The sequence below is a fragment of the Cariama cristata genome, unplaced genomic scaffold (assembly GCF_000690535.1).
Source record: "Cariama cristata isolate BGI_N322 unplaced genomic scaffold, ASM69053v1 scaffold41321, whole genome shotgun sequence".
NCBI classification, from domain to species: domain Eukaryota; kingdom Metazoa; phylum Chordata; class Aves; order Cariamiformes; family Cariamidae; genus Cariama; species Cariama cristata.
The window spans coordinates 1-18,070 of NW_009601742.1; the positions used below are offsets into that span (position 1 = coordinate 1).

General features: G+C 46.3%; 1 protein-coding gene across 1 annotated transcript in view; it reads right to left on the reverse strand.

Annotated features, from left to right (window-relative positions):
* Positions 1–2,915: 2,915 nt before the first annotated feature.
* PRPSAP1 (phosphoribosyl pyrophosphate synthetase-associated protein 1) overlaps positions 2,916–18,070 on the reverse strand; it is a 25,679-nt gene continuing 10,524 nt past the window's right edge. The window contains 7 exon segments of the mRNA XM_009710565.1: positions 2,916–3,510; positions 4,179–4,325; positions 5,019–5,089; positions 11,324–11,469; positions 11,990–12,045; positions 13,088–13,203; positions 13,635–13,807. Of these exon segments, the coding sequence (XP_009708867.1) occupies positions 3,352–3,510; positions 4,179–4,325; positions 5,019–5,089; positions 11,324–11,469; positions 11,990–12,045; positions 13,088–13,203; positions 13,635–13,807 (868 nt within the window). The 3' untranslated portion in view covers positions 2,916–3,351.

Below are 18,070 nucleotides of genomic sequence, written 5' to 3' on the forward strand. Positions count from 1 at the left end.
GTTGCTAGGCGACGCCCCGCCCCAGCAGCCCGCAGGCGCCGCCCCGGGTCCCTGCGGGTACCGGCCCGGGGGATGCGCTGGGGCTCCCTGCGGCCTTTTCCACTTTAATACCTAAAACGCAACTGATGACGTCTAATGTTTTGCAGCAGCTTACCGCAGCCTGTGCCCGGGGAGACGCAGCTCCCTTGCAGGGTGAGTTGTCCCTGCAGAGGAGGGCTGAGCCAGGCGCACAGAGATGATCCCTGCCCATCACAGCCTGCTCCGCTCCAAAACTCTGCAGGAGGAGGAACAGGCCCGGCAAGGTGGCACTTCGATTTATTTATTATTTTTTTTTTAGGTATCAAAAGCATGACAGATTTTACCCTCTCCCTTAGATGTGGGAATGGTGGAAGGCTGCCGCTGACAGCATCAACACACAGATTTCTAGCATCTCGCTCCAAAGCAAAGAGCCGCATGAGCAGGGAAAAACGAAACACAGATAAACACATGCTTCCAGACAGCCCTAGGAAGTAATCAAACATTGTGAACAAGCCTTGAACCAGAGTGATCCCTCAGACAAGTACTTAGAGAAATACTCAACAAGAACTTCTTCTCCCTTATAAACCTCCAGGTCCGACCACCACAGTCAGAGCACCGACATCCCCCTCCTTCAGCGAGGCACTCGAAGACAATTTCCAAGAAAGAATGAGGGTGGGCAAGCAGGAAAGAGAACAGATGCCTTCCTCCTTTAGAAGATACAAGATACCCATCTCCAATATCCATTAAAATCAAAGCATATAGATCTGCTCTGTGTGTGGATTTTTCTTTTCCAAGCTGGGAGGATTGAATTCAGAGGGAGTAGAGAGCAGAGATGGGAACAGGCAAGAAGCTAACCCTCTAATGAGGGATCCTAAGCCTTAACTCCAGTCATTGGCAGAGCTGCAGGCTCAGGAGCTCTAAAGCTGCACCCACGGACTGGTCAAGCTTTCCAGAGAGCACTCGGGATCGGCAGGAAAAGCTGTAAGACCCCTGAAACAGCACAGTGGGACAGCAACAGCAAGGGAGGGATCTTGGGGCAGAAGGGAACATGACAAGGTCTGATGTTGATACGATGACAACTTAGGTCCAGGCTGGGTCAGGTCAGGCAGACGCTGTGTCCTTGTACACACCAGCCCCAACCCACCCTCTCCCCATGACCTTTGGGGGCTCAGTGAATACAGGACACCAGTTTTCCTACAGCAGTTAGGGATTTTGAGACGTGAACATCTCCTGGCTTCAGTTTAGCCAACTGCTTTTGGCTAAGGTTTGAAGAGAAGCCTGAGGTTAACTTGGGCTGTGGTCCTGAGTACGACCCAGGGGACACCAGCACAACCACGGCTTCTACCCAAATGCAGCCCAGTAAAAGCAAGCCTGAACGGGGCAAGAGCACTCAACAGGCTCTGACCTTGCTTCTGGCAGGTCTGACAAGCAGTTTGAAGGGGAGGGAAGAGCAATACTGCTCACTTTTTTAACACTGGCTTCCAGTATGAAGAGCATGGTCCGGTACTGGCTCAGAACAAGGGGGCATGCACAGATCTGCAAGGACTTCACACACTTCAGTCGATCCGTTCAATAATGCTTACAGCACAGTACTGTGTTACTCCACCAAGCCAAGGGGCCAGGCTGTGGTCACAGAGTACAGCTGTGATTTGTTCATAGTACTTTGAAAATGCAGGAAAACCATCAATAGTCTTAAGACCGCATCCAGCCCTGTGCATCCCTTGTGGGATTTGGCTTGGAGATTTAATCCATGCTGGATACTGGAGGTGACCCAACTGCTCTGGGCTTTCGTGTGCCCTCGCCAGCTATGAGACAGGACGCTATTCTGTAAGACAAACTCCCCCATGCCGAGGCACGCTTGTTTGCCTGGTGTTCAAGGCTTGTCCTGCTCACAAAGTCACTGCCTGCCCCTTGGCACCATATGCATTTTAGATGCTGGAGTGGGAGAGAAGGATGTAGGCAGAAGTTGAAGGATACGCAAAACTAAACAACTGCCAGCTAGAGACGGCCCATCACCAGCAGTGCTCTTTCAAAGCAACTGCCTCCAGCAGGATTTGTTCTTCACATCAGCAGGCTAGAAAGTGGTATAGGCTTTACTGGAGTGTGTTTACCTCAACAAGGGGGAAGATCATAGCTTGGGAATTTATCCTTATATTACCCTGGAGACAAAGCCCTTCACAAGCACCTTGTGCTGCTTTCTCAAGTGTCCCCTCTAGCCAAGGATTAGTGTTACTCAAGAAAGGAGCAAGCAGTGAGTCCTGCTGTCCTGTGGAAGAAGGCTGCAAGCTGCCAAGTGAGCCTAGTTACAGCAACAGCCCCACAGTACAGACACAGCAGCTGTTCAGAGGGTACAGGATTCATGGAAAGCACCAAAAATGAAAAATCCTATGCTTTTTATTGCAGGTTCAGTGTTAGTGTTTTGGAAAGCACAGCTGCATTACAGGCAGACATTGTTCCACATCCCCTTCCCCACAAGACTCTGCCACAACTCATCAGCCTCAGGCAACCCCAGAAATTGCGCCTGGTTTTGCAGTGCAGACAAGTGTTCAAGTGAGGACCAAGACCTTCAAGCAACTTGCCACAGAACAATAATGATCCAAAGCTTGCAAAATGAAAAGGCCAGCACATTAACTAGCATCCCTGACCCTGCTGGGAGATACACGTGAGCTTGTTCCCAGCGCCCTGACACAAGGATGTGAGTAGCCCTGCGAATGGGTTGCCCTAAGCTGCCCTTTCTGAATGTTCCGCTAACTTAGTTTTGATGAAAGTCCTTGCTATGCTGTGCAAGAGATGAGAAGCCACTCAATTGGCAAGGAGCTGCTCTGCTGATCCGCTCTGCCAGCAGCGAGCGGTCCAGCCCAGCTGCCTGAAGGAAGCACTCCCTTCTGCACTCTCAGGCGAGTCACAGTCAGAAACAGAAACCCAAAGGCTGTCTCTGTCTCCTCTTGCTGCCCACACACAATGAGCAGTCTCTATTTCCTTCTCATAAACCGACAGCTACTTCTTTTTGTTGCTTTTCTTTCCCCCCCTCTACAGGGCAAGAGATAACACACTAAAAAAAAAAAATTAAAGAAACTTAAAAATGCAACACCAACTCATTTCTCCAGCCCTCTTAATTAAGACATAATCCTCCCCATTGCCAGTGGCCTCTTCTATTCACCTGTAAAGTGCTGGTCAGGTTGATTTTTTCTATTAGATCTCATGGCTCAAGACCCTGAAAACCTTCAAGCTCCTACAAGAATAAACAGTTGTGTTATGCCTATAATTTATGGTATTGCCTTTTCATGCATATTTCCTTCTCTTGTGGAAGCCAGGACAGGGGCAGCGCCAGGTCTAGTCATCGACAGTGATGTTGCGAAAGAGATAGGCCATGGACTCGCCATTGTGGATTCGTCGGATGGCTTCGGAGAGAATCAAACTGATATCCACAGTCTTTATCTTGGGGCACTGCAGCTTCTGTACCTCGTGAGGAACTGTGTTGGTTACTACCACCTACAGAGTGCCAGAAAGAAAAGACCATTAGTTATGCTGCTGATACGCTCACTCTCGCTGAACAGCTATCCTAGATTAACTCCACAAGTGGTGCGTACCTTCTGTTTCACAGTTCAGGGGGAGAAATCCTTGTATGTTAAAAAAAGAGACGAAAATAAATGGTCTCCCCTAGGTGACAGCCAATCTGTTGAAGGCACTGGCATAACCAGTGCTCTACAACAGCCACCTCCACACAGGCTGATGGGTCCATTTAGATTGCAGGATCTGACATGTTTGTTACTAAGGGCGAGGTTTGAAATCTTATTCTTTTAATGTACCCAACAGCTCGTCATCAGCTGAGGGAGAGGGACAGGTAGAAGGTCTGTACAGTGAAAAACCAGTCACATGCACCCAGCTGCGGTAAAGGAAGTGTCCAGGCAGGGATGACTAATATCTGTGCATTAGGGACAAAACATACACAGAGAAGCAGATCCGATACGAACAAGTATTAATCACACATGCTTTTTTTTTAGTGAGAAACCAGCTCACTGAAAGCATCTAATGAAACCAGTCATTTCAGAGATGAGCTATGTGCCAGGGGAAGAACATCAGTTTGTGGGTTTTGGTGCCTTAAATCGACCCAGCCACCAGAGCCAGCCCTTCCTCCACAGTCCAGAAAGTGGACTCACCTCATCGATGGAGGATTCCTCTATGAGACGGGGGGCATCTGCTGACAGGAGCCCATGAGTAGCCATCACAAAAATCTTGTAGGCTCCGCGCTCTTTCAGGATCTCTGCAGCAGCTACAAAGCTTTCCACATCATCGATGATGTCATCCTGAGAGGAAACAGAAATAACATCAAAACCAGAAGTTCACCGTGCATGCAGAAAGGAGTGGATCTGCAAGGTACTGCAGCTTTGGCCATGCACAGAGACAAAAAAAAAAAAATCCCTGGCTATTTCAGCTGCTGTTGAGATGCAAGGACAGCCATGTGCATGACTTAAAAATCTGTGAATGCCATTTCCCTCATTTACAGACCCTTCTGCTACTGTGCAGAACAAATATTGTGTCTTGGAAACAAATTAGTCCCTGCATGTGCATGCACACAAACAGAGCTTATCTTCAGCAAGGTATTGTTTTTCATGGTGATGGTAGCTCCATGTTGATTACTTACACTGCAGCATGGCACAGCAATTATGAGAAGCTCAGCAAGTTTTTTTATTTGGGTGGTGTTTTTGGTTTGGTTTTTTTTTTTTTTTTAAACACTTCAGATTTCTCTGCATGTCCTGGATTTGTTGAGTATTTGTAGATATCTAACATTTGTAGATTCAAGGGAGCAAGGAGATTTCAGGGCTTAAAGCGCTGAAGTACAAAGAGTTTTCAACAGAAAGCTGAAGTAACCAAAGCCACCAACAAAACTGGAGAAAACAGTGGTAACAATCACATTCCCACCCCTACATCAGCAGCTCTGGGATAAAGCAGCTCAAGAAAAGATGCTGGAAGGAAGCCTCCCCCCCTCACACTCATACCACAATGATGGCAATTCTTCCTCCAACGTCTCCAACCACAGTTATCGGTGGTTTCTCCTTGGCCATCATCACTAAAGAACAAAAAAAAAAAGCCCAGGTCAGTTAGCCTTGAGTCAAACCGCAACAGCTCCACCACACAAGAGGCCCAGCTCTTAACTACGTCTTATATTGGTGCACAGATACAAACTTGTGCTTTACATTATTCTGACACCCACTGGTTTAGCCATTGTTTTCCTCCTTAAACAAATAGCACTGCTGTGTAAAGATGAAACTCTCAGCTTCTGTGGGGACCTTGTACCGACCTCAGAGACAGTAAGCAAACCCAGGTATCTAACAGACCTCTGCGCAAGGAGGGCTAATTTATGGGAAATGTCAGTGACTTTCTTTGTGCCCCAGAACAGGACTTGGAAAAAAAGGGGTATCTCATGACTGGGAACAACAAATGGGCTTCTCCAAGCAACACCTCTCAAAGGGCATATGCTTTACAAGGTGCAAGCTTTCACCTGTTGGACTCACTAATTCATCTGAAGGATTTGAGACTCACACTGCACCTTGCTCGCTTTCTCTCCTATCACCAAACACACAAGGTTCTTTCAGAGGGCACAAGGACCTTAATAATACCTGCTCAGGCAAAGACAGCTTAAGGAAGTTTGCAGAAGCAAATTTGCTGGTTTTTTGTTGTTGTTTTGGGTTTTTTTGTTTGTTTTTTAAAGTGGATTCATGGAAAGAACAGGACAAAACCCTGTTCAAACTCAGTTCTACAAGTTCAGTACAACCAGCAATTGGAAGCAAAAGGACACACTGATGAGCTGTGCTAGCTGACACATGGTGAAGAGATGTACTGGGAAATAAGGTTCCACTCCCTCCTGAGTCTACTTTTGCACTGACATAGTTCATGGAAAAACTACACGTGTAACAGGCTTTATCCTGAAAAACTTCCAGCAGCAGTATAAAAAAAAACAACAGAGATATGAACTAGAATGCACTGAGAGTGTCCAGATGTAATACAGTTTTCAGACTCACACCGAACAGCAATCAGCCTCTGATAAGGGCCAGGGACTCGCTGTCCGTAAGTCAAACCTCTCACTTGCGAGAGGGTGCTGGTTTATACAGCGAATGCAGTAGAAAAGCTCCCAGCACGGAAAGGACATGGTGGTGGGCATGCACATGCCATCAGGTGATAACCTGGGCTGATCTAACCACTGAAGCAGAGAGGAACATCCAGTATTTGGTAACACTTACCTGACCCACCTGCACCATCCCCCCAGCTTTTATGCTCTCTACGGGGAGTGCAGCAAAGTGTCCTACCGAGGCACTTTGTACCCTTCCTCTTCATAAGCTCAGGTCTTGCCAGGATTCTGGCCACAGAGGCTCCTCAAGTGCCAAGAAGTTCTGGACACCCTAGATAGCAAGATTTTTCTCCTTTAAGATAACCTACTTCAATATAATACTTGAGGAGCATGAGAACACAAGCCATTGCCCAACAAAAAGCCTGTCTGAATATTGATTTCTGCCTTCCTGGGACAAAAAAGTCCTGCACGAAACTCCCCGTCCTGCACAGCAGGCTGATCCAGTACTGTTCCCACAACTCATCAGTGCCTGGGAACGCTTAGAGTGTAAGCACAGCTGGGTGAGTCAGACTGAGGGATGCGATGAAAGCAATTATAAGGACCACAGCTCCAAGGATTCATGTGTAGAGCTGTGCTTCACATAACACAACCTCCTCCACAGACTGGTTTTCCGTAAGCCTACCAAAACTGTATAAAAGGTGTCCAACAGTTCTGTTTTGACCAAAAGTACATTACTATCGCTATGTTTTGCAGTTGAAGTCACAGCTACCTTGGACTTAAGAGTTAATTACTCTTCGGAGCACAGAAATAATGCAAGGGAGGCTGGGGAATCTGAGTCTCCAATCAAATGTAAAGTCATGTCTAAATCCTGAAGGGAAAATATTCTTATGAGAAGGAAGAATATTTGTAATAAACTAAGATTAAGCATCAAAAGAGATAAGCAGACCATATATTTCAATTACAGGCACCACCTACCTGCATAGATTAGTAGTTAATTTATTATCTAGTTTGGACAGTAACAAAACTCCTGGCAGGAGCCGTGAAATACCAGAAGGATTACATCTGGCTGCCATCCCATCCTTTGTGTGCATCCACAGATGAGTACCATTTCTGTTTACAACAGCCAGGCTAGGGAAAACTCTTTTCTAAGCAAATGGTGAACAGGCCTAGGGAGCTGAAATTCAGCACTTTTTTACTCAAACACGTGAAGTTTCAGCAAATCAGTACCCTTCTATTCCATAAAGGAAGCAGATACATTCCTTGCTATGCTTAGAGGTTAACACAGCAGCTAGCAACATTAGCAGTGCTTTGCATCTCTTTGTCTGTTTTTAAATGCTGTATTTCAATTTTGCTTTATTTTTAAAGTATGGTAGGCAACATGTCGACCTACCCGAATCCTAAAGAGATGTTCTCCCTTTTTCTTGTTCAATTTTCTCTGCAAAGAAAAGAAAAAAATTGCAAGCCAAATATCTACCCACAACCACATCAAATCTCAAGAGAACTGCTCCAATGTGATGACAGTTTATGCAAGGATTACTGTGGCCAGGTTCTTTTTCTTCAAAATCTTTGGACATATCAAGATGTGCAAGTCAGAACTGCTACAAGAAGGTGGCTTGAAAAATGATTCAAATAATAAAGAACATTTTCCTCCCAGACACAAAACCTCTATTTGTACATAGACAGAAGAGGGCAACAGAAGTAAGCCACAGCTGTACTTCTGTCTGGCATAACCCTTTGGATTATGTACGAGTTTAGGTTAAAAGAGTTGCTGATTTTTTTCTGAAGAGTCAGAAAAGATGCTTGTGGTATCTGTAGCTTCTGAGGGGGAGAAATAAAGAAAAGAGGGAAAAAACAAACCAACCACCATTTTTATAAAACAGGAGTATCAAAGAACACCAAGGGGTGGTGGGGAAATAAGTTAATCAGCCAAACACTAACCTGCACTTTCATTCTGATGTGAGTAATATACACCAAAGTATCATGTGTTAAAGGCAACCGGCACAAAGAAAGAGCATTCCCAGGTGCATAAACCTGTTGCTTTAAGTGAACGGTCAAAAACAGGTTAAGAAATGCTAATACAAATTCTGCTTGGAGCTGACACTGTGCATGACAGTGATAATCGCCAAGAAAAATAATGCTGCATTTACAACAGTCTATGAGCAAAAGGCTGCTCAAGAACAAACTGCTTCGGAAAGAGAGAGACTGGAAAGGACAGATAACATCCCTGTGCCCAGCCTGAACGCAGGAAGAGATGGGGGTAGGGAAGTAGGAACAGACCTACGGTCACTCCGGTTTTTCTACCCAAACTCTCTTCCTTTGTGGCAGTTTGCTGGGCTCTGGGTTTGAAGCAAACCATTAGCTATCTGTATGAAGTACTGAATGTCAAAGCCACTGAAATGATTTAACAGATGGTGCTCCGCTGCTTTTCTCGAGGACGAGGAAACAGGCAAAGAGTCCACACGCATTTGTTAAAGCGCAGCCCCAAGCCAGCTGCAAGCTTTGAGGCACAAAGAGCACGCAATCAAAGAGAGTAACCTCGCAGTGACATCCTGTCTCAAAGGCTCTGATTTCTGGGTTTTGAGTGACGTGAGCTGTTGCTGCCACTTTAGCGCAGCACTTTAAGAAATGCAATTGGAAGCACCTTCAGCATTTTTCTGTTACAGCTCCATATGACACCAAATCAGAGTATCACATCAGGCTACACTCTCAGGATAATAAATGAGCGATTACACTGCATAACACTTGTTAATTAAAGGCGCATGATCTACTAGAACAGGGACAAAAGGTGCATGCCATGACGCAGGAGCCCAGCCAATTCATTAGGAAGCCCATGAAGAATGGCATAAAGCAAAAGTCATCACTGCAGGGCTCCGAGGCTGCTCCCAGACACGGATTTCGTCTCTCTCCTGGCTGTAACACAACTGCCGGGGACCCTGAACTGCAGAGTCCAGAGAGGGAGGATAGGATGCTCCACACCGACCTGGTTGTAGCCCACAGCAGGAAGCTCCACGGTTAGTCTCAGCCACCCTCCTGGGGTACACCCAAGTGCCCAGACCCAGGTTTGTGGTAGCTCAGCCAGGCAGACCTGGAGACCCGTTCTGTTTCGAGAACGGGGGGCAGGGGGTTCTGCCCAGTTTTGGTGTAAGGAAGCATACAGCTCTGGGCAAGTAGCACGTGTGCTACCTTTCACAAACAACAACACAGGGACATAGCTGAACCCTGCTTCACGCTGCCATCAAACCTTACACAACTGGCATTGCTGGTGATGGTACACACGGCAGGAAGAGCTGATCAAGGGTTTTGTCTGATGTCACCTGAGGTGGGGAGACACTTTTCAAATGACTGAATCGGACAAGAAACGAGGCGTAGCAGGGTAAGTACAGACACTTACAACATTGCTATCCCTTAACCCTGGCTGTATTTTCACCTCTGGCTGGCAGAGTGCAGCTCCACGGCAGAGGCTGCGACATAATCGGGATGCACTAAAAACTTACTATAGAGTGCTTTTAGACAGATACTACCTCAGCATTCTGCACCTCTAGTAACAGAGCCTGGCTCACTCAAAACCAGGTATCTATCAGATTACAAAACTAGAGAGAAAAGCAACTTTCTACTGAGAGTTTTGGACAAGTTGGCCCCATAATCCACCGACAGACAGCTACCAAGCCACAGCTTGTTTTACGTTTGTGCTTTAGGCATGCAGGAATGTAAGGTCATTAGTCAAGGGCTAAGGTTAGTCAAGTTTCTGCAGGAGATAAAATAAGAAAGTGGTGATACACAGCAAATTAGTTTGTGTTTGGATAACTGAGGACTGAAAGCAATTTTGCACTGGAATCATAACTGAACTGGACAAGGGCACATTTCTGTATGCGCTACCATTTACAGGGCTCTCCAGCAGCACGAGCTCCCACAGCTGAGCTTCCCTGAAGTGACATGGCTGGAAATAAAAATAGAGTTGCATCAATGCCCCAGTAGCAGACAAATGTCAGCTAGTGATATTTTAGAGGACAGCATCCTCTTCAGAGTAGGAGGGGAAGGAAAAGGCCAAGAGTAACCATGCAAATTCCTGGTGTGTTGGAAGGGCATGAAAAAAATCCCCTTGTCAGAAGGGAGACAACCAAGATGAAGTCCCAAACTTCATTGCCAAGCCTCACCTGTCCCCCAAGGCCCAAGAGGAGTTTCACCAGCAGCATAAGTACTCTTTAACTGATTGTATTACAGTGAGCAATGACTGGGATAATGTAAAGTGCCTTCAGCCTTACTTGCCTCTCCTCCACGACCTGCCCACAAACTGGTTGGATGTTCTCCCTAAACTTCAAAAGATGAGAAGAGACGCTTATCAGTAGCCCCAGCCACTGCTGGTATAATTAAGTTTGGCTGCATGATGGATAGGTCCTTACCACATACAGCAGCATGCATCCTTTCCCACAGTCACGTCTCAGCCACATTCACTGCACTTGATTTCTGTCCTACCATCATCTACCTAGAAAGCTAAAATTCTCCCAAGAGGGAGCTGAATTTGGATTGCACTGTTGTTACTCGACGGCTGCTGTTATAGGAATACAAGCAATCCTAAGAGGATGGCATTTCCCAGAACACAGGTTTCCTCCTTTTTCCTTTGTTCTGTGCTCCCAAATCAGCAGCTTATCAATCGATGGCAAGAGCACAGGAAGAAGCTCAGCAATGCTCTCAGAGAACCTATTCACCCTAGCCACACAAGCCTCAAAACCTTGTCAAAACGGACACTGGAACACAATCGCCTGGCTGCCAAGATGAAGAAAATTTCCAGCAGTAACAACGGCTGCAGCAGGAGGGGAAGACAAAGGTCAGCCCTCCCCTCCACGCTGGGGACAGCAGCCTGTCCCAGTGGCTGTTCCCATGCTAGTTACACTTCTGCATTTCCTTCTCGGTTTCACCAGCTCAATGAGTTTTGTTGCCGAGTGCTGGTAAAAGCACCACCCTTATCAGAGGTTTGTCAGTCTGACACTGTCAAGCGGGCACAGGCAAGGAGAACAATACTGATGTTCTGCATGGCCAGAAAGAGTTAAATAAAAATCTTCCCCTGTACCTTCTCCATCAACTTGCTCATATCAACCTTTCCATGAGAAAAATTCCACTGGTCCAACTGCCATTAGATTGGTTATACCCACACAGCTAAACCAACAGCTATTGCCCACCAAACGTTTGGGTTTCCCCCCCTGCCCCCCAAAGGTAAGCAGAGAAGCTTAATCTTACATGGCAGCTCCAGACCAGGATGCACAGTTGCATTTTTGACCATCGGAGGGGAATGACGTCCATCATCCATGTCCTGCTCTGTACACTGAGCCTCTCCATGGATCACTGCTAGGCCCAGCCGTAGTCTCTCAGCGTAAGACTGAGCCCTGCAGGACAACCACAGCATGTCAGGAAGATGTTGGGCCGATGCAGCTTCACAGCCCAGTGCAGCAGGCCTCTCCCAGACCCAATAGGGCATGCAAAAGCTGTTCCCCAGCAAGAAACTTCACTAGAAGTGACTTCTCATTCCTCCTTAATATCCCAAAGCCCGCTCTACCCCTTGGCTCCATCACGGGGGTCTCCCGGCGTTCCTCCATAGGCTAAATGCTTTCTGAGATGGTCAGGCACTGCTGAAACTCATGCAGCACGTCTGATCTTGGCCCCAGGTGAACCACCTAGCTGTGCAGCAGCAGCGACCTCCAGAGCTTACTCCCACAGGGTTGGGACTGCAAAATGCAGCTACCCATCTGCACCACTACAGACATCCATCCCCCTTCCAGCCACAAAGGACTTATGGACCAGATTGCTGATCCATTTGTGACCCTCCCATATTTTTTCTGGTGTATTTCCCATCAGCCCAGATCTTTTCCAAGTTACTTTTAACCAGCTAGTAAAGCATCCATTTACCTTTTAGCTGCATCAGGAGATTTGGCTACAATAACTGCGTTTCTGTAATCTGGAATCTGGATGTGATAAAAAATTATTTAAGTAAAGACTTTCTTGTTAGCGAGTAACTGAGTTGATACATGGCTGAATAATCGCAGCCCACTCTCCTTCCCCAGACTCAAATCTTCATTCCGTGGCAAGAAACTAGAGATGCAATTGCACTAATTTTCAACACCATTATTTGCGTATTCTGCCCCAAATGCAACACAAATAAGTTTAGTACAGGCAATGCTGCAGGTCCTACTCTGCACGTGACTGCAGCTCTGTGCCTCCTTCCCTGCTGTGCCCACAAATTACAGCCTGGTCTGCAGCACACAGTGAGATAGAGAGCACTTCACATGGCGCAGGGGAGGTGTAGCGATGGGTCCTGAGGGTCGGAGGTATCAAACCCTGGCTCTCAACAGCATGCAGAGCCCCGGGCACTGGCCTTGTGCTCAAAACAGGCAAAGATGGGAACGTTCATTGTGTTGAACCTACACTACATGGACTGGCTGCAGCTAATTCTGTCTGCAGGGGAAGGTCTGAACCCAGGGCCCGCTCTCCCTGTATGAGGAAGCCTTGCTCTCACCACGTGGGCATAAATCATAATCTTTTGCACGTGGAAAATAGAACCTCCATGCCCTGCCCCTAGCCCTGCTGTGCTCAGCATTCCTACACTCAGCCCAAGACAAAGTCTATCAATAATTCAGAGCAGTCAGACATCCACTGCAGAACAAAGGGCGAGGGAAGACAGTTTCACAGGATTTAAAAGGTGATTAGAGGCAGGAGCATAAATAGCATCTCTCAAATGGCACTAACTCTACAGAGAGCAAGCTCATCTTCTGCTTATGGTCAAGAGTTTGATTTCTATCCAGGGACAATCATACAATATAACATTTTCCCACTTTCCTGAGAAATATGCAATAGGTCACCCTAAGAAAGAATTCATTAACAGAATGATTGACCTAGCCTGACAACACAACCTCTGCGTAAGCGGAGGCCCAGTGCTGCTAGTACATTAAGATGAGTCAAGACAAGTTGAGATATATATATATATATATAGAACTAGAGTAACCTCACTTCTTCCTGTATATACTGAAGCAAGAAAGGGGATGCTCTCAGGTTGTCTACCGGGAAGCTGAAGAAGCCTTGAATTTCCTTTTGATGAAGGTCCATAGTGATAATGTGTGTTAAACCTAAGGGGAAAAAAAATAAAAAAACAATTCATTGAGACTCCCACATGGCTTAAGTTCCTCAAATATCTCCATTTTCCAGACTACTTTAGCTATTACTCAGTTTATTATGCCATGTGATACCGTAAGCATAAACAGGTTAACGTAAAAAGTTCCAAAGACATTATGAGAAACAGGCACACGATAAGTCACAGCACTAGGACAACACTGTATTTCAACATGACACTTCTAGGCCACTTCCCCAGGTGCAAGTTACAAAGAAATAAAATTAAGCTGAAGAAAATTAATTCCCCCAAAGTGGCTCAGGGGCTCAGCAGCACATCCCCACATCAAAGGGGATAAGAACGGAAGGACAGACACCCTCTAGGATGTCCAGCAGCTGGATGCACTGCAGCATTCAAGCCTGCCATGCTGCTACTCCCTGTGACACTCACCTGCCTTGGCGAGCATCGAAGCCAGCAGCTTGCAGACGATAGAGCCCCTCTTCCTCATTTTGCTCTGTTTGCTGTAGGGGAAGTAAGGGATGACCCCAATGATGTTCCTGGCACAGGAAGTCTTCAGTGCATACGCCATTATCAGCAGCTCCATGACAGCAGTATTCACATCTCTAGGAGATTTGAAAATCATTCCAAATATTAGTAGGTATTTTTCCAATGCAACTCCTTTTCCTTTTATACCCATACCTCTCCTCACCAAACTTCCACACAAATAATGCTACATCTTATGCTAATGTATGCAAGACCCAGATTGCAATCATATAGCTCCTTCCATCATGTCACAGCACATTACAATCAACTGTTACATGTACAAGACACGACTCCAGCACTCAAGAGCTGTGGACTGGAATTTGATTTTATATTCTAACACGAGGTGTATGATGCTTTCCCTCCATCACCACAGCAAAAAAAAGAAGAGGCATTTTTTCATTTATGTTGGAACAAATGTCACTTCATACAGTGTATTTTGAGATAAGATAGTCTTTCAAAGCAGCAGCACACATGCAGCCAACACAACTTCATCCACACTGGATTTACGAGGGTATATTTATTTTTAACAGTGTAAGGCAGCTTATTTTTCCTGCCTGAAGAAATACTGCATTTTGGAGTAGTACAAAGTCCAGATGCATCACTTTAGTGGAGGTAAGCATCTCTAGGCTATCTAGCTTATCCAGAGATGGAAGGAACAGCACAGTAAATGCTAACGACTGTTTCTTGAAAGTAAAAACAAAAAAGCAACATAGGCAACACATCTGTGTAGATCACAGCAAGGAAAACACCTAAAGCCCCATTTTCACCTAGTTTCACCATGATGATTGGTGTGGCCCAGCAGGAGGGTATTAATCTGCATTTTAATTCATTTTGGGAAAAGGAAAAAAAAGCCAAGCCCTTTTAGTTCCTTAAAACCAACACCAAGAGACACTGTCCGCATCGCCACGAACTGACTCGAACCGTTTGGGAACAGAAGAACACACAGTTCAGACAAGACAGAGGGTCAGGCAATCCTCCTGCAGTGCAGACACCCTTGCTTAGGGGTTTCAGCAAGGACAGCCTCAAATGACACACCACTTCCCCAGACCGGTCCCCAGGAGGGCAACGCTGGCGGTGGCTCAGCCATGGAGCCCACGGTGACCAAGCAGGGGCTGACTGGGCCATCTTTCCACACAGCAGCAGAGGAATAAACAGCACGGAGCAGCTTAAAGCTCTCCAGAGTTTTTTGGATGTTACCCTGACATTTTCCTCCTGACCATTAGAGATGGCTTCCCCAGGAGCTCAGAGATACGGTTTTCCAAGCCACCGTCTGTGTGACCCGTGACAAACCTCTAACTATTTCCATTTCTCCATCGCTCCCCCTTGCTTTGGAAATTAACCTCCGTTTGTGCCTCTTCATTTGTGAGCGCTCTGGGTCTCTGTTCTCCTGCTGGCCCCGTCAGCCCTCACACACAATGCCGTTTACACACAAGAAACCTTTGTTAGCTCTGAAGCACCCAGCCAAGAATTACATAAAACATAGCCCCCTGCCACGTAGGACAACGAACAAACAAAGAACTGTTTCTTCCCTTTGGTGTTTTAACTGTGCCAGTGGGGCCACGAGAGGAGAAAAAGATGCTACTATCAGTGTTGTATAAAAACAAAGTGGCCAAGTTTAAGCCTATTTACAGTTCATCCCAGAAATTCAATATTTTCCGTAATTATTTTTCAAATTACTCTTTAAAAAAAAAATATATATTCACATGGAAAGCAGAGAGAGAACAAGATCGCTCCTGGGAGAAAGGGTTACCACTGATTTCAAAAGGCACCAGCAGTCCTGGTGTGCTGTGGGACACCGGTAGTCATTATCGATGGAGAAATTACTTGAGGAGGAGCACCTCTCTCAATATTCAAGCAGGACCCCATGCTGGACTCCGGGAAGCTCCTGCAGACCAGCTGGCACAGGCACTAGGCAGAGGCGGACACATCTGTCCCTCCAGCAGGACCCAGGGTGGGCTGGGGGGGCCTTGTCAAGGCGAGGAAGACCCTCCTGGATGCTTTGTGCTGAGCCACCCATCACACTGATCCACTCCTCTGCAAGAGGCACTGACCCCAACCAAGAGCCCGGTTCTGGGTGGAGACTAATTGGGGGAAATAACATCTGCGGTGGAACCTCAGCCACAGCATCTCCAAAACGGGTACCCAGGAGAGCAGCCCAGTCTCCTCGCTGCCCTCCCCACCTCCTGCCTTGAAGCCATGCTCAACGTTACGGCTGGAAAGTCTGAGCCAAGACCGCACACAGAGACTGTCAGCTCATTATCAGGACATCCAGAACCAGCTCAGCTATCCCTCATACCCTACTTACCACCCCTCTCCAGTAGCCTGGAGCCTCCCTTGCTGCTCCCCATCCCCACCCGAGCCATCCCCGGAGATCTCGGTTCTCGGGGCTGAGCTTAGGTGAAGCTGCCAATCAACTTCACAACAACCAGGACCGACACTCAGTACTGCAAGACTCCTTTCGCTTTTAGCGTATCACTAAACCAACTCTTTCATTTTCCTACAGCCTAAACACGAGCTATTTGGTTTTCCCTCATACAAATGCTAGTCACACACCAACAGTCTTGGATGATACCTGTCTTTAACTTTTTTAGTTCTGCTATGTGCTTTTTGGACAGGGAGCTTTTATCAAATATTCAGGACTTTCTGTTTTCTCTCTGTGCATTTAAGATGCAGACTCTGAATTCACACTGCAGCATAACAAGGTTGTTTCCCTCTACTCCTTTCCTAATATTTTGTTTGCTTTTCAAACCACTACGGAGTGCGGAAGTCCTATTCTTAGATTATCCAACACAGTTGTTGTTGTTTTTACTCTCCTGAAAAGCTCCCTGAAACCCACTGCAAAATTGAGATGCCCTTGAACCTGTCCTCTCAAGCAACGCAGCGAGGCACAGCTGCAGCTTAAGAATAAAAGATGACTTGGCTGCACAAGGGTGGCTCCTCACCTGGAGGGCCTTGAACATTTTGGCTAAAAAGGATCCATTTCTTGGCCCACAACACTGAATTCAGTTTATGGAAAAACAAGGGGATCAACAAGTTAAAAGCAGGGGAGGTTTTCCCCTCCCAAAACTATTGCTGTCCCCAATGCTATGAGTTCTCTCTCTCTGAACACCTTATCTGTTTCATGTTTACATAGCTCTCCGTTACAAGTTATTTCAGAGAACTCTCTCACCAGGGACAACAGAATGGCACTATTCACCCGAAACATAATCCGACATCAGTGGATTTTTATCTTGTGGAGATTTAGTTGCTCCCTGAGGGAGGAAACACTTGGAGCATCTCTCTGGAGAGAGGTGAGCTCTTTGAAAACGTCTCAGCCTGCAAGAGGAACTCCAGAAGCGAGCAAGCTGATCTTGTAGTCCTACTGATTTCCTTAACAACAGGCCAAGCATTACAAAGAGGAAATGAACTTGAATTCTCACTGGACTCTATTTCTTTGGCAAGAAAGGACAAAAAAAAAATAATCTGTTTCAAGGGTATTCTGCTACCTGCTTGAGCTCTGATATTTATTAATTCTTGTGATCTGAGCTAATATCTAACTAAAATCTGAACAGAATTTGGTAACTTGAAAAAAGCTATCAGAGCAGGAATATCCTTGTTTTGCTAATTGTGCAAATGGCATCCTATCAACACCTCATCTCTGAAAACAGCATCTCCCCTACTCATGGTCAGTCATTCTGCAGTTACCATTTGTACGTGGGCTCCCTTCCCAACACACTAGTGCTATCTTGTTACATTCTTCCTCAGCCAGCGAGCAGCAAGGTTCCTGGGGTTAGCAGCTGGTTTTCTAATCCCCTGGTTACTTGCAGCCTTTCTTCTTCCTCTTACTCCAAGGCTAGAACAGCTCAAAATAAAAGTCTCACTTAAGAAAAGGCCCAACATCATTAAGAACTGTAAGAGTACAGGAGGGAAGCTACGGGCTTCCACCTGAGCTCAGATTCACATCACTGTAGTGAAAGGGGAAGAGTAATCCAGTCTAATGAAAGCAATAGTTGCTGTTTGTTGCTGGCTCTGCTGCTTGCTAATTGGAAGGCAGAGGAAATTACACATCCTGAAATGGAAATGCCAGTCAGAAATCACCAAGCAACTGAGCCTTCAAGGACACAAACATACAGACCTGGGGTGTTTCACTCAAAGCCATCAGTCATACTTGCTCTTGCCTCAAGTGACACACTTAAGCTATTTGATGGGAAAGCTTCTCAGTTTGCTAGGGCACAAGCGATCCCCTGGGAATTTTAACAGCTTAACACTATGTCGTGTCTTAAATGTAAGCCAAAGCAATGACAACACTGGAAAGACACTGGTTCTCATGCTGGCTAACGGTGAGCAAACCTATCAAACAATCT